We start from the raw sequence: 21,320 nt of genomic DNA on the forward strand, positions 1-21,320 counted from the left end.
CTATGACTTTTCCTGCAGGGTTGTGGCAGTACCTTCACCCACTGCCAACAGCATGCCAGCTGCCATATCAGTGGCTCTTCTGGGACTTGATGCACTCAGCAAGTACATTTCTCAGCACAGCTGCACAGGTCTGGCCCTCAGATCACATATTATGGAACCCTAAGCCACAAGTTCGCCAGTTCCTTTGACATCTCTTAACGATGACAGGATTCTGTTCTCAGCCAGAAAGTTCCCCAGCAGTATCCCCATACCAACCCCTTGGCTCCATTTTCCTCCACTGCCAGTGCCCAGCCTCCCCTCCTACCCTGGGCTTCTGATTCCAGCCCCTCACAGTCACACTACAAATCACACCTCAGTGCATGTGCTCGGGCTGCATAGCTACAGCTTGCTACCAGGAGGATCCACAGTCTCAGAGGATTTTTGAGCTTGCACTACTGAAGGCTGCAAAGATTGCTGCCAGATGAGGATAGCTCAGCTGGAGAGACCTGGCAGACCTCCAAGCCCTTTGTTCCTTCAGCACAGAGGAATAAGCACACTGCATCTCCTGTTAGCAACAGAGATGCTCATGCAGTCAAGATAAAGCTGGTAAATCATGCAGGTTTCCCCCCCCCCTCGCTCTTGTCAGTAAATAAGGCACTAAGCACCTCAGTGCCGCCAGCATGGATGTGATATCAATTCAAAGCAAAGGCTCCTCAGCCCTTTGTGGGTGTCCAGTGTAAATGAGAGCAGCTGCTTGCTCCTGCTGCACCAAGTCCCGTTTCATCTCAGCTGCAGGACTCCAACAGACATCAAAGCCAGCAGTATTCTACAGCAATCCCCTCTTTCTGAAGCAAAACAAGCCTTATCCTAATGAACCTGGAAGGGACACATGGTTATTCTTTCTGAAATCTTGCTTGCCATGGACTGCACATCACATTCACCTCAGCCTGCAGAGCCAGGACACCTTTAACATTTACCTGATTGAGTATGCCACATGTGCAATCATCAACTTGAATTTCTTCTAAAACTATATCAATTTTTGTATATTTTAACAATTTTAGTCTCATTTGCCATGTTTGTCTGTCTTCTAAGGGAAGCACTCCAGGGATGGAAAACATTTTGTCTGCAAGCGTAAGGGACTTTCAGACTACTGGGAACAGGAATGAAGATACAGACCCTACAGAAGGAGAGCATGTTAAATCCCAGCTTAGTTTCAGCTTCACTTGCAGGCTAGACCTTGGCCAATGAAGAATACACTGATCTAACCCCTTCCTTCTCTCATGTGCAAAAATACAATTAGCATTTTATAACAAAGATACACCAGTGACTCCAACAGCATTTTTTGTGACAGCTCATTGTAGAACTGGAGCTTCACGTGGTAAATAGGAACAAGATTTTGTTAATTTTGTAAAAAAAAACACTATTGAAGGGAAAAATAGTAATACACGTTGTATATAATCTTAAGTCCTAAAGAATTATGAGATTGAAGAGCTTAATTAGTCAATAATTAGCTATTTATCTCCTTAAGCAATGAGAAAACTCAGACATTTTAGACTTTAGGATTCAATGCATGCTTGAAGTAAGCGTGATGCAAGCAGGGAGCCTCTGGCTAAAAAAGAATAACAAGGTACAAAGGGAAACAGTCACCCACCAGGTGATAAAGGAAAACACAGTACGGTACTGGAAAAAAAAAAACTTGGTTCAACCTTGCTCAAAGCAGTGCAAGCTTTGATCAAGTCACAAATATGTTTGCTCTGAAATTAAAAATATAGCAATGGAATTACCCTAACACCTAAATATTGTCTTTGTAGTAAGCTTGTATTAGTGATCCTATGGCTTTTTTTTTTTTAAACCTTAGTCTCAAGTGTCTATAATTCTACTAGGAAAGCTGAAAAGGACCGATAGTTTTGACATAACCTCCCTTCCCCCCCCCCCAAAAAAAATGAGAAAAACCTTATGAGCAGCAAAGTTATTTTTATTATTTTCCCCTCCTTTTTTAACCAACACTTTTTCTCTCTTCCCATCTGTACACACAATATAAACATGCTGTTACAAAAGCAGCCATTGGTGATAACTCTCAGAGCAGTCCTTGATTAAAGGAATCTCTTCAAGGAGAAGTAAGAATTTAAGGTTTGAAGTTAGTACTTGGGGCATGGAACTGATACAAGAGAAGAGGTCAGAAAGGACACCGCAGAGGTTGTTTTTGGCATGTGTTCCTGGAAGACAGGAGAACAGTTAGTGCAAGACCACTTAAAAATAATGCCTCCTTATATTTATAATTAACTGTCTGGCCCAGTACTTTAAATCTTGATAAAAGCTTCATGCCCTGCATTAGCTAACGCCTAAGCATTGTAATTACAGCCTTTCAACAAGATTCACACTATTTATAGCCCAGTGCAATTCTGCTGGGCACGACCCAGCTGGTAGCAGAGATGAAAGGCAAGATGAGGCTCAGCGCTTGACATTAGTAATGCCAGTGAAGCTTCAAGACCCAATTAAGACTACTGAAATGACAAACCTAACCCAGCCAGGAGTCATTTTCTGAAGGCTTGATGCAAAGGAAGTGCCAAGAACCTAAGACTACTAACAGCATACACATCCTGGCAATTGACACAGACGAGATACCCAGGCAAGGCTGTGGGGATGGTTCAGTCAAGTACTACATTAAAACCAACCACTGACTGCCTGAAGATTTTTGAATACAAAGACCAACAGCACTGCCAAAAGCAAAACGTATTGGCAGTTTTATCAGTCCTTCAGAGGAAAGCATCTGCAGAGCAATTTATACTGGGTGGTCCTAAAGAATACCCACAGAGCTGCCATTGACCAGGTGTTCAGCTAACACCAGTTATATAAACAAAGCAGACTAAGATACAACAAATCACCGTTGCTACCAAAAAAATCCACAGTCACAACAAACCCCACACCAAGCCCTGAACAAACCTGTAACAGGAGTAGCCTGTTTAACATCTCACTTCTCCCACCCTGCACCTTGCCTACTAGGAGGTGCAGCAAACAGCTTCCTAGAGCTAGTGGAAGCAAGATGTATGGAGAAGGTCTCAAGGAGACCACATTATGATTCTGCATATCATACTCCTAATGTGTGGACTGGAGTTCAGTACTACTTTTCTCCCACATTCCCTCAAAATAAGCCTCTGTAAGGTGATACAGTACTTGGTTCATGAGCGATCATAAATAGGCAAGCCAGTCTTATTTTATCAGTAATAGAGATGGTATTGTTAAGCAGGAAACAGTAAGATGCCCATAGCTTTCAGAACCCTTATCCTCAAACTGGGAAGAAACAGAATGTCTGCTAAAAAGGCCACATGAACACTGCATTTCATAATGCTTCTAAAATATAATTCAAATTGAACTTTGGACAGTTAGGGGTAATAAAAGGCCCCATTCTACAGGCTGACAGAAGTGCTGCACGGCACCAGGCAGTTGTAATCTGCTCAAGTAAGAGATGGTCCTCTCAAAGAGGAAAAAAGCCTCCACCCAGAAAAGGAGAAAAATAAAACAGACACACCAAGCCAAACAAACAGAAATCACCCACCAAAATCCAATTCAAGACATTAGTCTAACAGCTCTTCTACAGTACAGTTAACTCATTCAGCTAGCAAGGTCAGAAGTAGCTAAAGCCACATCCCAATGTGTCTGCACCTATTACAGCAGTAAGGACTCAAAGCACATTCTGTTTTCAGCAGCCACACTAACTTTATTATACTTAGAAGTTTACTATCAGAAATACAGCTCTTGCACATTCAACAGTTAAGTTTGCATCATATACAGTGGCACGCATATGCTTGTTTTCATGACATAGCTTAAAGAAATCAAAGATTAAACAAGAGCTTGTTAGACAAAACACACTCTTTCTAGGCAATTCAGAGTCAGGTATCTTCACATAGATGTCCACAGGAACCATCAAATATTGCTCTCAGTAAATACAAGTGAGCTGAGCAGTGTCAATGAAGACTTCCTTATATCCTGACAGCTCTAGTCCAACCCTTCCACATTCAAGGACTGTGCATATCCTTCAGAGGAAGGAATAGAAACTCTGATATTAGCCATTGGAATATATCAGCTTTGGAGTCCACAATATGTGAGCATAGTCTGAGACAGTAGGTTACTTAGTGCACATGCACCTTTGATGAGTGAACTTATACTGAAATGTCACACAGTTTTATTGTCTGAAGATTGTTGTTACTGTTTAGCATCTTCAGACATATTAAATAGAAATTAATGTCCTCCAAGAAAGACCTGTTGGCAGATTTGATGCTGTAATCTGAATGGAGTACCTGCAAATCTAGGTGTGATGTCTGCAATCCTGACAGAGCTCCAGGCTTTATGCAGATGGCTTTTGCACGGTATCAATCTTACCAAGAAGATGAACTACATTTTCATTGTGATTTCACATGCCCTGGTTGTATTTGCATTTCATTTTTTTCCAGTAAAGGCTTGTTAGAACTAAATAGGCTGCAGTTAAAACCCAAACAGAGGTGCTCGTTCCTCATCCCTCCTATGAGGTTAACATAAGAACCCCCCCACCAAGGTGCCAGCATTTAGGTGACCTCAACATTTTCTCTTAAAAATACTGCACAGAGTTGTACAGCCTTTTTGTTAAGGCATAATATATTTCAAGATAACAATTCAGTTGAAATATTGAAGACTACATCAAGGTAATACTTTGCATGAAACAGAAGTCTGTAACATCAGTTATTACTGAAATAAATCCTAATGGCTCCATGTTCTTGGCAGTCTGATGTAAAAGTAGAAGTACTTCAAAGTATAATCTTGTTCTTATATTCTTTGAGCTGAATATGTCCCTGGAACTTGAGAACCTCTGATTAATCGGCTGTGCAAGTTGGTGTCCTTGTACACAAACCAGATATTTCCTCCCCACAAAACCATATTAAGTAAACCAAATACCTGTAGGTTAAGAAAAAAAAAGTGAGCTTAGGTTAAACAAAAAAACACACCCCAACAATGCAGAACATTACTTCAAAACAAGCCAGAAACAGCTCTCCAAATCAGGAAGACACCTGCATATGCTCTAGAGCATTATGAATATTTTAAACAGGCTTCTCTGGAAATCAGATAGTTGACATATTGTCTTTCATACAGAAATACAGGTGCTTTTCAGTCCCCCTGCACATGCAGAGCACACAACTGATCACTGTACTGGGACAATAAAAAAAACAGCTGGAGTTCTGAACAGCAGGTTGCACTAGGAAGATCTTATAGTGAGACAGATCTACCTTGCTGCAAGGCATGCACATGAGCACTCTATGCCAACCATCTTATAAGGAACATAAGATGTGTAAAAATTCACACAGCTGATTTAAAAAATTCAGGTTCAGTACCAGAAGACAGAGCAGGAAGCACATTGTTTCCTCTTCACAGCAATCAGTGAACTATTTGGGTAGCTGAGAAATTTTAAAGGTGTTGTAGGCTAGAGACAGAAATAGCAAGGAGACTTAAATGTGTCTGAGAACTATCATATCTAACAACTCTAAATATACATCCTTCAAGTTGTTTCTATTCCTTTATAGGAAGAGAGAAGTTCCTTTTTTTTTTTAAAGGTATCAACATATATCATAGTATAACCAACATCCCCACAAAGCAATCTTAAATCAACACATGTAATGAGAATATGCTTCTCAGGTACCATCCACATTTACAACATTCATTGAACACTTCACGGCATAAGACATACGTACCACGGACACATTCAGAGATCTCATGCTGGTCACAGAGCCAAAATGACAAGTTGTTTCTGGAGCTTTGCAAGAGTCAATTAGTGGAATAATGCCAGCCCCCGTAGATATTTTGATATCAGCAAGTGCCTTTGCCCAAGCAGAAGTACTGACCAGCCACAGAAAGGTCGTTATAATAGTTACAACCAAGTCCTACAAAAGAAGTACTCATTAAAAGATTTAAAAGAAGTCATAAGCACACAAGAGAATAAGGCAGACTTTCAACTACGTTAGAGTAACCACATCAGTACTGATGAACACAAGCGCATCAGACATTAACAATATTGTAATTGCAAGTCCACATGGGTTATAAAATTGTGTATCAGCTATTAAATCATGTATGCCTTTTGTATCTATCAAGCAATAAGCAATTTTATCCTTGGAAAGAAATTTGTTTCTAAACCAGATGGCTGGCGCGTATTGAAAATTAAAGCTCCACAGCACTGGGGTAGCAGTCTGAACTGCTGGTATCCCAAAGTCTGGCTGGAAAGGTCACTAGGACTGAGAGGTATTCTAGATCATGCCCAGAAACACTCAGGATCAGGGTTTTGGTATTTAAGGTGATTACAATCCACGGGGTAGCAGTTTCTCTATCACATTTGCACAGCAGGTACTCTACAGAGGGGGAGTTCCCAGTGACTAACAGGAGAGACCTCTCCCCACAGAATAACTGTATACTCAAATACATAATAAAGATAAGAATTTGTGGGGAAGACGCTGTTCACTTTAGGAGGACTTACATTTTAGTTTTCACTTCAGTAACTGTATAGGACAGGAGAAGTGCACTACAGATGGACCTGGATAGACTGGATCAATGCGCCAAAGTTAACTGTGTGTGTTTCAATAGGGTCAAGTGTTGGGTCCTGCATTTTGGTCACAACAACCCCAGGCAACCCTATAGGCTTGGGGAGGAGTGGCTGGAAAGCTGCCTGATGGAAAGGGTGCACTGATGGACAGTCAACTGAATATGAGCCAGCAGTGTGCCCAGGTAGCCAAGCAGGCCAATGGCATCCTGGCTTGTATCAGGAATGGTGTGGTGAGCAGGACTAGGGAAGTCATCATGCCCCTGTACTGAACACTGGTGAGGCCTTACCTCGAGTACTGTGTTCAGTTTTGGGCACCTCAGTACAGAAAGGACATTGTGGTGCCGGAGCAGGTCCAAAGAAGGGCAACAAGACTCGTGAAGGGCTTGGACAATATGCCCTATGAGGAGCAACTGAAGGAACTGGGGCTGTTCAGTCTGGGGAGGAGGCTGAGGGGAGACCTTATTGCTCTCTTCCAATATCTGAAAGGTGCTTACAGCAAGAGCGGGGTTGGTCTCCTCTCAGTGGTGACAGGACGAGGGGAAATGGCCTCAAGTTGTGCCAGGGTAAGTTTAGGTTGGACATTAGGAAACGCTTCTTTACAGAAAGGATGGTTAAGCACTGGAATAGGCTCCCCAGGGAGGTGGTTGAGTCACCATCCCTGGATGTGTTTAAAAACCATTTGGATGTGGTTCTCAGGGACATGATTTAGCAGAGGGTTGTTAGAGTTAGGGCACTATGGTTAGGTTGTGGTTGGACTTTATGATCTTTATGGTCTTTTCCAACCTGAGTGATTCTATATTAAAGGACTTTGGGTTCCTTCCTCCTTCTGCTCAAGTGCTGTAGCCACAAATCCAAGATACGTAGTTCACATTCCGCATAGCTTTTGGAACTACTGAGTATTCATTCATTAATTCAGATTTGGCTTGTGTTAGCAGTATTTCTCATCCTTTTTAGGAGTATAAAAAGATAAGACATGGAAATAATTACTTACAGTTAGTGGAAACTTGCTATTGTGCTGATACACATGTTTATATCCAACATATACTACCAGGGCAGCAATGCAGTAGAGGAAAGCCAGTGCTGCAAGCGTAACAAAGAACTGTGCAGAAGAGGAGAAGTTGCCTACAAGATAGATGTCAGTCCAAGTACCACCACAGTGATTAGAATCTGGTGCACTAAATCGAACAGTATTCAACCTGGAAAAGATAATACGTTACATAGTTGTAGCCTGCTATGCAGAAAAGTTTTGTACAGTCATGCTTCACAACACCACTGCTTCCTGCAGCATCCCAGTTGTTTAAGTTTGTAAGAAAAATTGTTTGAACAACATTATCAGTTATACAATACAAAGGTACATGGAGATCTCTGAAGGTTGTTCCCTATCCTACATTGAGATATGCAACAGTAGCTTTAAGAGAAAATTGTTGATCTTACATTTAAACTAATTGAAGAAAGCAGCCCCTGTTTGGAAGCAGACATATTACATTTTGGAGGCTAGCACTTAAATGTGCAGGGAAGGTGAGGGGCAAGACTTAAAAGGAACAACTGCATATCTACAAATGCAAGTACTGGATCTTTAAGCAAAGTAAGCTCAATGAAGTTTGCAACCAGTAGCAACAACTCAACAACCAGCACAGAAGCATTTCAGATTCCTACCTTCTCTTCCACATGCTGCTACAAAGCTGAGATTTGTGACTAAGCTCTGTACTCCTATAGTGGTCTTCACATGCTAGCATCTGAATCCATTTCTATCATTACACCTATGCTTACTGAACATGCAAGTAACATGCACTTCTTAAGGTTGTGCCAAAGCTTAAAGAAAGAATGAGCCTTCTTCCTCATGCTCCTGGAAAGCAGCTTGCACTTGCCTTACAATTGCAGCAGAGTATTTAGTCATGTACTGGACATCCTCAGAAAAACTATCGTGGAATAAACTGCTCATCTCCATTCTGTCTTTGCATAAAGATACTATGACAACAGTGCATCAAAAACAGTCTTACCTGGGTCCCCAGATCAACTATGGATGGAGAAAGACATTGTTAAGACTGTAGATGATCTTAGAGGTCTCTTCCAATGTTAATGATTCTATGATTACTTGTACTGTTTCATAGATTAATCACTTTATGTAGCTTTCCCACATGGGCAGAATATAGCTTAGGGTAGTGATACAGAATAGAAACAGTCAATTGTCACCTCTACCTCCTTGCCTCCACAGCACACCAATGATCACAGAGCTTTCAACTGTTACAACTTAAAATGCTCTTCTCTCCCCTCAGCTACCACAGCTCAAGTCAAGGGGGTCACAATATTAATTTGTATATGTGAGCTGTTCACAAAGAGACAGATAAATGAAAGTGAAGAAGAAAATATAATCAGGATATATGAGTAACAACTGAACAGATAATCTTACCTGAATGGATAAGCAAACACAGCTGTAACTGTTTTGTTCACCACACCCTTGCAGGTAACTAAAAGGGTAGTTTCACCATGAAAGCCTCCACATGTTGAAAAAACAAAGATGGAAAAAATCTAGAGATGGAAACAAAGACATTAACACACACCACTGAAGCTCAAAGGAAACCATCCCAGCCTTTTAGCAGAAACAGCTAATAAAAACTAAGAACCAGACAAAGAAATAAGTTATTAATGAAAAAGCATTAAAGCAAAAGCAAGAAGGAATCAATGCATTGTGTTTCTATAGAAGTAATTGGAAAAAAAAAACAAAAACAAAAAAACAAGTTTCAAAGATTCTTGTATACACTCCACTCAGCTCTACTGAGGAAGTACCATTTTGATTTGAATGCTGTCAGGGAAAGCCAGCACAGCATCTCCTGTGATTACCAAGCACTTCTAGGAGTCTCAGGCATCCACAACTGTACACTGGCATAGCAAGAAGCTGTATCTCTAAATAGCTCCTGCTTTCCCTCTGTTAAGTAGGGAAACTACACATCTCTTACAATCAGGATGTAAGAAACTACCACCCAGCAGCCCAAGCTGCTGTAACAGCTGTGATTAGTACAGCATGTTATTTATCTGCAGAAGTGCTTTCTTCCCTCCTCGATGGAGCCTGAGGAGCAGCTCTTTGCAAAGCAGCCACCACTAGCTGCACAACGTGGACAGGCAGCCAACCAACGTGCTCCTGCTGGGGCCTACGCAGCCATGGCACAGAGTCAAGCTCTGAGCAGGAGGACAAACTGCCAACCCCAGGGCATTCCCTGCCCCACTCACCCACTCGAGGACCTTGATGAAGCCCAGGGGCTCCAGCAGCAAGCCACAGTCCACCTGCAAGCCAAACATCCTGGAAGACCACAGAGCAGCCCACAGGTCCCAGAGAAACCCCTAGTACCCCTCTAGGTCTTCAGACAGCCCCTTTAGAGGCATTGCCAGGCTCCACCCCACCCACTCACATCACACTGTAGGCAGCCCCGCCCCCATTACCTCATACTGGGATGGCCTTGCCCCTTAGTACCTTGCAGTGCTGATGGCCCTACTCTGCTGTGTGCAATGGCTGCTGCTGTCATGGAGGACGTGAGTTGGGGTCTTGCTTGGGAAAGCAGGGCAGTCACGGGTAGGAACAGCTTTGGCTGTTTTGTGAAATACCCCAGGAGTGCAGGACTCAGCACTTGGTCTTGTTGAAGCTCGTACCATTGGCACTGCAGCAGGGTGTGACATTATCACACAATTTGCTCCTTCGTGCAAGCAGGAGCTTACTGCATAGAGAGCAAGAGGTGCTGAGATCTGCCAGCTGCTATGGGCTCCTGGAGGCATCCCAATGTAAAGCTGTGAAAACGATGGCTCATTCTTTCCTTTCGCTGCTGTGTTATACATGTAGTTGCCCAGCCTGGCAGCCTCCTCCCTGGCTGGTGACTTCAGTGTTGTTCTCATGTGTGCTTGTGAGCGTAACATGGACTGCACGGATGAAATACTGTCAATCCCCATCTGTCTCATTTTGATGTGCCTGTCTGTGAGGGTTATGTAAACTATTAAAATGGGTAGAGTGGGCTCCTTTATTACATGAAAATGATGTTGGTGCCTCAAAATACAACGAATTAGTGTCACTGATTCTATTTATACCAAAATCTGTAAACTACTTTTAAATCTGATGTCACTTCAGGCTCACCAGCATTAGTTTTAAGCTATTTATTAAAGTGTGATCTTGCCGTTAAGATCAATTTACAAATTAGTAATTGATTAGTTACAAATGGTAACTAGTTGGCTTGTATATTGGAACTCTGCAAGAATGTGCATCTGTGGTTACAAAACACAAATGGTGCAGAGGGCACTGACGGGTGAGAGCGCCTGCATAGCTAAGGCTACTTGTGCAGCTTTCCTTGGAGGCGTGAGGCTGTTCTGCAGGCACTCAGGGAGCTGGGACAGAGCGCCAGACCTCCCAGCAGTCTAGCAGAGGGTATAGGCATCATTGAGCATGTGATAGAATTGATTTTTGAAACATGGTATCGTCTTATTTCTGTCTGCGTGTGCCTTCGAAGCACAGAAATGATCAGCTGCTCCTTGGAGCAGGCTACTAAAACACTCTGTGTGGTTAAAATGACAGCAGGGTATCACACGAGTGGGAACCTCAGGACAGCAGGGACCTAAATCACCAGTCTGCAGAATTGCACCTTGCGTTTCAAAATGAAAGTAACAAGGCCAGTGATGGTCATAGAGTCATAGAATAGTTTGGGTTGGAAGGGACCTTTAAGATCATCTAGTTCTAACTCCCTGCTATAGGCAGGGACACCTCCCAGTTGACCAGGTTGTTCAGAGCCAGCCTGGCTATGAATGCTTCCAGCAAGGGGGCAACCACCTGTGTGTGCACTGGTATTGTGCGGGAAATGTGGAGCCTTGAGAGAGCTCCAGCTCCTGAAGATGTGTTGTTCAGCACAGCTGTCAGACCTGTAGCAGCTCAGGGCAGAACTGTCTTCCTGGGCATCCATCCTGCAGCTTTGAGGCTGTTCTAGATATGCTCAGCACAGGCTACCTGACCAAGGTAAGGTCTAAGATGACAAAATTTGTTATTTCGTTGGTTATGACAAATTTGACGTCATTGACTATTGTTGCAAAGGAATTTGTTACTTTGGTGCTGAAAGTAATCTCTGTTAAACTCAATAAAGTTGAATGGTGGGTACAGATTAGGGACCAAAACCACAGCGGAGCGCTCTCACAGGGAGATTGCAGTGGCACAGCTGAAGCGTACTTTAGTTCAGGCTGTGGAGATCTTGTGGGATTGAACTCAAGTGGGGAGGTCTCTGTGGAGCTGATGTTTTCTTTTTTTTTCCCTGTGTTTCTCAGTGGTATTTCTATTGCAGCTGGTGAAATTGCCTCTGATCTTGTAAGGAACTGTCACAGTTCAGGGCTATTTCCCCTGAGTTAAATGAGAAGCAGCTGAACCAGGAAAATGTATCCTGTGGGAGACAATGTATGAGCCCTACTGACTCTGTAGTACATGAATCTCACCAGAATATACCATGAAAAAGCAACCAGTGCTGAGCGTTTGAGCCACACTAGTTAGCCTAGCTGCCTTGAGCAGCCCGTTCTTTTAAGGAGTTAAATAAGATTATGAAAAAAGGGACAGGTCAAGAGAAAAGATGGAAGATCTATTGGGTTATTTTCTCCACCACATCCTGTATGCCCAGGAAAAACCGTTCTGTATGTAACTGGCATTTGTTTCAGTCTAAATACCCCAAACAATCCCCCTGCACCCAATATATCTCAGTATTTTTCTTTGTTTCTCTATCTTCCTTCCTCCCCATCTTTTACTTAAACCTCAGAAGCCATCTCCATAAAAGTGTACATAGGCGTTTGTCTGATTCCTCTCCTTTTCCACTCATCGGTTGGTTAAAAGTATTTCCTTATTTAAAGCATCCTTCAAAAATGCTCTCAGTCCCTAATTGATTTTTTTTCCCCCAAAGTCTCTCCAGGTATCAGATGCCTGGTATGGAAGTACTCTCAACTTTATGCCATATTCTGGGATATTTTGGGATCATTAATTCAAAACTGTAAAAGGCTCTTAATTTCTCACTCCATATAACTTATCTCTTCTCTGGGGTTAAAAGTATTTTGGAACATTTTTTGCTAATAGGTTGCATTCCAAAGTGGTATCGAACATATTAAATGTAGATGATGCTTCCACAGTGCCAATTTCATAAGCTAAACCCAATTCTAAATCAAATCTCTGCAAGGAAGAATTTAAGCAGGTAAACCGTAAAACTGTTTAAGAGCAATGAAAAAGTGCATTACAGAAAAAGAGAGTTATTTTGCTTAGAAAATTGGTTTGGCTTAGGGAGAAAGTGAAAGAAGTATAGAAATTATACAGCAAATGGGAGAAGCTGTTAATAATGAATATAAATTAGAAGGTAGCCTCTTGCAGAAAAGTGATAAGGGAGCAAACGGACCAAGGGACCAGTATATGATCTGCAGACTTGCAGACAACAGCCATGCGTTTTTAAAATGTAGAAGGAAGAGATTATAGCAAAGTGAATAGGTAGAAATGGTGGAAATCAACTCAAAGAAAAAAAAAATACAGGAACAATCAATATTATGTTCTATATTTGGGAAAAAAGCAGAGAAGTATTAATGTGCTAATAGTATAATAAATCCTTTCCACTCCAGCAGGGTTCAGGAGAGCGTTGTGTCACATCAGCTAAAGCTTTTCTGTCAGCTGTCTGTACCCAGCAAGCCCAGTTTGGATGAGGCTGATAAAAGAGCTCTTGTAATACTACTACTGATTGCCAGTCATCTTTGAAACACTGCTCAGGATCCAGATGTCTGATGTCATGGCAAGGCTAATCCTGTCCGTTTATCACTATTTCCAAGGAAAAAATATGACCCTCTTAATAGAGAATTAAATAAACATAGCTTATCTCAAGACATACAGTCATTTGGGAGTCAGTTTTTGCTGATTGGCCTATGCCTAAGCCCGGGCTTAAGTGGTAATGATCAAAATACTGGGCTGATGCAGTTAATACTTGTCACTGTGACATATATTTGACCTGGGGCTTGATGAATGCAGAAGACATAAAACTGATGTGAAACACTGATGTAATTAGAAACTACCTAACTGATGTGAAACACTGATTTTAATTAGATTAAAACTAATTGGCTGATTATCTTAAACTGAGAATCCATAACATTAGCGAGGAAGTAAAAATTATTTCTCGAGATACTGAGTCTCATTCTTTGGAAAAGAGAAGACAGAGCTGTGGGGCTTATCTAGCCACTGTCAGGGTGTCTGGTGTGGGAGAAACCTGTGGGTCTGCCTGCTGCCCAGGGACACATCTCCAGTGGGGACAGCAAGGTGCAATGGGGACAGCAAGGTGCCAGTGCCACCCTGCAAGGAGCATCCTCTGAGCACTGCAGCCTCACTGACTGACTCTCGTGGGAGATGAATTCAAACTGCCTGGTTAGTTAAAGGTTGTGGAGAGCTCCTTTTCTTAGACTGAAAGAAGTTGCATGGTTTTGCTCATCAAAGTGAAGAGTAACTGCAGATATTACTGCTGGCTTGAAGTATACCAGAGAACAGATTCAGGGAAGGATGAGGTTGATACTAAAAGACAGTTTTACCACAGGGATGACTGCATGTAATCAAAGAGTGTAATTTATGTTGAGAGTTAAGTGTAAGTGTGGGGTTCTGAAGGTGTCTCCCAGCAGCAGGCTCACTGTAGATGCTGTTTTCAGAGGGAGTTCAGAATATCTGTGATACTGTGACTTGTGATAGCAGTGGAGAAGAACCTGATGATTCTTGATGTTCTTTTCCCATGCTAACCTCCTACACAGTCCAAACAAGAATTAATTCAGGGAAGTCCTAGGCTCTGTGTTTATAGATAAAGCAAGAGAGGATGATTAATTGAGAGCTGAACTGGCTGGGAGACACCATTACACGGCTGCCCTGCCCATCAGACTGTTCAACAGCTTTACTGCAACCTTAGAAACTTCAGGTGAGGCTTTTCTTCCTCTCATAACAAATTTTCCTGCCAAATAGCTGTTTACAGACAGTTTCTCTTGATGCAGCAGGCTGCATTTGTCTGACCATTTTGTTGTCTTTCTGTTTTCCAGAATCTTTATATCATTTTATTTGCTTGTGTACTCCGATGTGTTAAACCTTTCCTCCTTAGAACCGTTAGTATATTTATTGTTCCATGTATTCCTCTTCTGTGTGATGTCCTCGTGGAAATCTACAGGTGAACCTTGTGCCTTAATTTTCGTAGCTCAACGTCTGTCGGTGTTAACGAGTCAGCTGTGAGGCAGCCCATGCGCTATGCTGAGCTGAGTATTGTTCTGTGAGTACACCTCAGAAGGTCATCACTGAAGATGGAGCTCTGGAACATAGCAGACAACAATTACGATGTGTGCTGTTGTATTTAACATTCTAGCTTACACTGTAGAATCTTCAGGCAGAATGAAGCTGCGCTGAGGGGCTGTAGTTGTGCAGACAGCATCCTGTCATACCATCTAGTGGCCTGCTGGGATACAGCATGCTGTGGAAGTTACCAGCTTCAGGCGAAGGCAGTTATTATTCATACCATAAGTTATTCTTAATTTATGTTTGTCACTTGTGCAGTCCAACAGAAACGCATTTACAATGAATTTCTTGGATGAAGGGAAGGTATTAACAATGTTAGGGATGATTGAAAGTGGAAAGCGTGGGAGAAAGGAGGTAGAACATATTCTCTGCTTCAGCCAAACCAGTGTGGTCAGCAAGACAAACGTGGCGTGAGCTTCAGAAGCTTCTCTGCATTAGAATCATTAAAGCCTAACATTACTGCACGTGACCTGTATATGATGGCAAAGCACATCTCTGTAGAGCTATTTATAACTTACTTTTTGATGAAATAAGGTAACCCCTCCCCTTTCTCCCACTTTGATTTTCTGATAACTGTCTCTGAGGACTAACCTAGTATGCTTGTTAACAACGGTTCTCCACCTCTGGCTGCACTGCCATCCACTGAAGGTTCCACAGTCACACATTTGATTGGGATGAAAAAGAAACCCATTAATTATTTCATTCTGTAATTTTTTTTTTTTTTTTTACATATTTAGTTTTGTACCAAATGGATGCACAAAACCCTGTGCTGTTACAAAGCAAGATGTAGTTTGCAATAGGATGGAGCAGCTGGAGGAAGGAAATGCCTTTTTTTCAGCTACTTTGTCTTGGAAATTTATCCTCAGCCAAAGTGATTTCTGAAACCCCCAGAAACAGCCTGACCCCCACAGGAGACATCAGATGTCCACTGCAAAAAAGATGACTCCCTTTCAAGACACTGTATTAAGAACATGAAGAGCAGGGGAATTGGGCAGGGTAGGAGAAGATCCCCCAGGAGCTTCCAAATGCACTGTGTTTGTCTGAGCAGGACTGGAGATCAGCTCAGATCTACACAGCAGTTTCAAGTTCCCATGGACCTGTAGCACACTGAGGCTGAGAAGCAAAGCAGCTTTAGAACTTTCCCATTTGTTTGATGGATGAACAAATGTAACATCCACTCTGCATCCTGAATGAACGCTGCTGTGCTGCTGCGCAGCTAATGCTGCTACCCCAATATTTTGCCTATCCAACCAAATCTCACTGGAAGTTTTTGTATAATTAATTATACAAGCAAGCAGAATGCATTGCTTTGCTTTATTTTTTTAAGGTTCCAGATTTCCCAACTGTTGAGAAAGGATGTGTTAATCTCATCACTATGAAGTTCTGTTGTTTACTGTTTTCTTCGTCAAGCAGTAATTTTATTGACTTTGGCAGAGACGTTGGTGTTTTGCATGATTTCAATGGATTTTGTGGCACAGCCGCATAATATAACCCAAGATGTTCCATAATAAACAGGACTGTTACTACCAGATGGAAATAGTCCCGAAGCATTACTGGACTTGCAAAAACAAAAATGTTTTAGGACAAACATTTTGGGTCTTAGCTTAATCGTCTTCAATCAATATCTACTTATAAAATAATATTTTTGAAAGAAAAAGGAAATGATAGGAAGGATATAAACAGTATTTATTTCAGATTTTACTGTTTTATTATCTGTGCACAAATTTAGTATATGCTGCTCTTTAAAAGACATGCTGACACACAAGTTAGTGAGATAACTACACGAGGTACTACGAGTTGGGGATGAGATATTTCTGATCAGAAAACAAAGACTCAGAAGATATTTGGGCAGCAAAGTTAAATATACATGAACTAAAAGACAGTAGATAATGGCTGGCCTTATTTGTAGAGCTGCTCAGATTGTTAATTGTGAATTTCAGATTAATTCTAAATGTATCCTGGTAACAATAGCTTATGCAATCAGTGGATAATGAGCCCTGACACATGACAGGTTTACAACTCAAATCTGGATCGTGGACATGAAGCCACAAAACAAAAATTAATCTATTCAACAGTGCAAATGTTTCTCATTCTAAATTGTGAGAAAGGAAGTCTTACGTGCTTGGGTGGAACGGCTGCACACAAATACAGATGGTTCAGCAGGTATTATGTGCTTGCCAAATGGGACACAACAGATACTCTCAAAGAGTGTGTTAAAAATTTGGAAGCAATGAGATGCAATGGGTAGACTGCATATTTTAGATCGCAGATTGTAAAAATACATACAGATGAAATAAAATGCAAACAGCTGTGAGAAATTGAGGAAAAACTGAAACGGAGAGCATAATAAAATTAAGTGTTGCTATGCAGTTAATTCTGTTATCGTTTGACCGGATTATATTTTCTAGAAATGAAAACACAAAACAACTCTCAAGCAGCCCGTGTAAATATAAAAGCCCTTCTCAATGCCATTAAATGCAAATGCTGCTCAGTAAAAATAGTTCATAAATCCTTAGTGCAAACGTTCACAGCCTGCAAAATGTAAGAGTGAGCCGTGTTGTTCATGCACGCCAAGGCTTTGGCTTCACGTAGAACAACAAACTGCACTCTTGGCGTTGCGGTTTGGTAGCTGCATGTTTAACATCGTCCCTCCTGCTTCAGCACTTGACATTTAGCAGAAACAAACTGAGAAGGTGCCCAGTGACCCCTGCCCTTCTCCTGCTGCCTTCAGAGCCAGGGAGTGCGCTCAGGCACTGCCACTGCCTGCCTGTCTGCAGCAGAAGTGCCGTTTTGGCAGAACATTGAGCAAATGGGGATACCAGTTGAGAAGGATGATGCAGCGCTGCCCAGTTATCCTAGGAAAACAATACTGCAGAGAAATCATAAGAAAAAGACTTCCTATAGGCTAGCTAGACCTACTTGGGCTGTAAAAAAAACCCCGGCCCTCACAGTAAGATCTTAAAAGTCAGGTTTCAGATTTCCTTCGGGAATCTTTCCAGTGTAATCTTTAAAAAGCCTTCTCAGAGCTGTATCTGTATCGTGGTGACTGGCAAAAATGCAATGTTAAATATGGAAGAAAACGGTTTCCAGAGATGCTTTAACTCCAGTAAACTAAACGTGGCCGGGGACCTTCCAAACTGAGGTGGCTGTGTGACCTGGTGGGCCGTCCTCACTCCTGAACTGGGCCTGGGAATTATGTGGGAGCGAGTCTGTGTGCCCAAGCCAAATTCCAGTGCTTCACCAGTTCGCTAGGATCACTGACAGTACTCCAGGGCAGGCAGCTCTCCTTACCACTCTTCAATCCTTCTATCCAGAAACATCATTTCTGTGGGAGGGCTGGGGTATAATCATGGCACAGAGCAAGAAGTTGTTTGGGTTTTAATTCTTTCCCCCTGCTCCAGGGACTCGCCTTGCTCTCCCACCTTCTCGAGGCATTTAGCTGCTTGTGCCGGTCCTTGTAGGACTGATTTCTCCTTTCTGACATTAACTCTCTTTCTTTTTGCCTTCATTTTTTTTCTGGAGGCCCTCTCATGCTAATCAAACCTGGGTGGATTTTCCAGGAGACAGGAGGCTGGCAAGAAGCCAGGCAGTGATAATGCTGCTGTGTCTGCTCCCAGCCCATGGCACTGTAAGCATCCCGCTGGACGAGCTCTTTCATTAGCCATTCATCATATTCACAAACGAGCCCTTTGCTCTGAGAGTATTCTGAAGAAGAATAGAAAGCCTGGAAGGGAAGTCTGGGCTGCCTAATTGCATGGTGGCTCTGGGGTCTCTCACATATATCCCGGTGCCACTGCCACTGAAGTATGCCTCCCTGCAAATATCTGCATGTCAGTATAGCACAGACGGTGCTACTTTACCTGTGTACAGCACTTTGAAAGCCCTGACTGTGGCATGGTTGCGCTGTCACCTCACTGTCACGGTCTGCTGTGCAAGTTGGTGTGTGTACCTAAAATTTAAAACAACCAAAGCTCAGAGTCGGTTCTAGGAATTGATACAGCTGGTGTTTCAGCATTGGAAAATGCTATGTTTTGCCTAGCTTCCTGGGGATTTTTCCAGTAGCTGGTTTAATCAGTCCTGCTGGTAGCCTGTCAGCCCCAGGCAGTGTTTTGGCACTGCGTGTTACTCCAACATAAAGCTGGAGCAACCTTGGAGGGCCATGGGCTGCATGCTGCGAGGCTAACCCAGCTTGGCTGTTGCTTCAGAGGCATAAATCCACTGTTACTTCCTCTCTTCATCCCTTCTGCACTGAGCACACAACAGATTCTTGGCCATACACAGTGCCTAACGATTTTACCTTCTCCATGCTTCCCTCTTAGCATCCAAGACAGTTGGTTTTTTTTTTTTTTTGGAGCTCCTTCAAGCGTGTATATATAGGCTTGGCACATAACATATTCAGATGTAGTTTACATTAAGTTGTAAATTTCAAGCACCTAATTAAAATGAATGTTGTTGAGGAAAGGCAGAATTTAGGACCTAAGCATTTTGACAGAACTTTCCGTGGAGCTTCACTTGTGCTTTCATTAAGCTAGTATAAATCAAGGATAACTTTCTGGAAGTCATGCACTAAAAAATGGGTGCTGTTGTGAATCTCCCGTGGGAATATAGGGCGTTAGCTGAAGAATTTGGCTTCAGTGTAAAAGCACAGAAGTAGAATCAACCCAATATGAGGAGATGTATGCAGAGGTGTGCATTCCTGTGGGAATACCATGCTCTTCTCTGTATGTGATTCTCACCTATACTATCAAATATTATGATCTCTCTCAATTACATGGATTCATCCTTTTTTGCTGGCTTTTCTCTGGATTATACATCATGACGTGCCCATTCACTGTATGGTTGTACATGTTTTGAATAGAGCCCCTCACCAGATACTTTGAATCAAAGAATATCCTCAGCTGGAAGGGACCCACAAGGATCACTGAGTCCAACTCCTGGCTCCACACAGCACCACCCAAAATTCAAACCCTATGTCTGAGAGCGGTGTCCAAACGCTCCTTGAACTCCAACAGCTTGAGGCCATACCCACTGCCCTGGGCAGCCTGTTTCGTGCCCACCACCCTCTGGTGCAGACCCTTTCCCTAAGCCCTTTTCCCGCCCCTCCCCTGACACAGCTCCATGCCGTTCCCTCGGGCCCTGTCGCTGTCACACAGAGCAGAGCTCAGCGCTGCCCCTCCGCTCCCTGTGAGGAGCTGCAGCCGCCATGAGGCCTCCCCTCAGCTCCTCTGCTCTGCGCTTAGTAAACCCGGGGATCTCAGCTGCTCCTCACACACCTTGCCCTCCAGACCCTTCTCCATCTCTGGTGCCCTCCTGTGGATGCTCTCTAATAGTTTTATGTCCTTCTTAGATGGTGGTGACCAAAACCGCACACAGCATTCCTTGTGTCACAACACAGTCAAGGCTGGGAGAAACCCTTCCGTGGTGAATGGAGGCTTCCCACTGTCTCGGAGCACTGACAGAGAACAGACTGTGGGGGAACAGGCCCCAGGACTGACCAAGCATGGGCAAGCGCTTCGCTATCTCTGATGAATTTTTGCTCATGTCTTACACAGAAAGCATAACCCTGAAGTTCCCCACATTGGTGACACTCCTCTTCACCTGCTCACAGTAGATAAATTCTTCAGCAGCTTTCTTTTAAATCTCTTTTTTTTGGCACATGCTAATTGCTGAGTGAGAAGGGTTTGCTGGCTTGGCACAAGACTCGAGGGGTGTGGGAGATGCCACCGCTGGACTGCAATGGCATGTCAGTGAGACATTAGCTGCTCATTGCTTGTGAAGGGCAAAATCAGGTCCCCGCAGTATAGAAAGAAGGGCTTCATAGCAGGAAAGGAGAAAGCAGCTTCACAAGGTAGACATAAGGGGCAAATAGAGATAGTTTATGTAGAGAGTATTAGAAAATAAGGGATTCCAAGCACTTTTACAGGCGCTAGGTCCGAAATAACAAGGAGAATGAAGGCCATAAAGATAAGGACCAGAGAACAGCTCAAAAACATTTGTCAGGGAGGTGATTAGATGTCTGAAGTGCAAGCTGAAACTGGTTCGGGGGATGCCACCCCTTTGGGGTCAGAAGTTTGCAGCGAGGAAGACTACGAGCCTTCATCATCATGACCTATCACGCACGTGCAAAGGGGGGGGGAGGGACTGTATGCTAATGGGCTCTCGGGAATGTAGTGAATATGTATCTGAATTCCTGTCAACTATTGATTATGTATTAGTTTGACCTATATCTATAGCACGATTTCTTTGGATGGTGTGCAAGTTAGGTGGAACGATCCCCCTTGCACCAGGGTGTACGCGCGTCACCAATAAACACATACCTGTTTATATATCCTTACTGGCTATAGGGTCTGATTTCCGCACGTCACTTGTTTCTGGCTGGCCACTTTGCTTCCACTTAGACCCCTCCATTAAAAAACGAATGTGCTCATCTGAGGGCAAGCGTAGCATCATCACACAAGGCTCACTTCTGCACAGAGC

General features: G+C 42.9%; 1 protein-coding gene and 1 long non-coding RNA gene across 2 annotated transcripts; one reads left to right on the top strand and one right to left on the bottom strand.

Moving 5' to 3' along the window:
• Positions 1-1,936: 1,936 nt before the first annotated feature.
• SYPL1 (synaptophysin like 1) lies at positions 1,937-9,890 on the bottom strand. Its single transcript, NM_001199458.2, has 5 exons — positions 9,770-9,890; positions 8,952-9,070; positions 7,533-7,737; positions 5,700-5,888; positions 1,937-4,908 (listed from the first exon to the last, which is right to left on the bottom strand). Exons 1-5 carry the CDS (start codon positions 9,836-9,838, stop codon positions 4,780-4,782), a joined length of 711 nt encoding a protein of 236 aa, NP_001186387.1. The 5' UTR covers positions 9,839-9,890; the 3' UTR covers positions 1,937-4,779.
• A 123-nt stretch (positions 9,891-10,013) lies between these two features.
• On the top strand, positions 10,014-19,857 carry LOC107051630. The gene is made up of 3 exons (XR_001463310.4): positions 10,014-10,069; positions 13,154-14,478; positions 15,581-19,857. It is a non-coding gene; the product is annotated as an uncharacterized LOC107051630 (long non-coding RNA).
• Positions 19,858-21,320: the final 1,463 nt, after the last annotated feature.

This window comes from Gallus gallus, chromosome 1, assembly GCF_016699485.2.
Source record: "Gallus gallus isolate bGalGal1 chromosome 1, bGalGal1.mat.broiler.GRCg7b, whole genome shotgun sequence".
NCBI classification, from domain to species: Eukaryota; Metazoa; Chordata; class Aves; order Galliformes; family Phasianidae; genus Gallus; species Gallus gallus.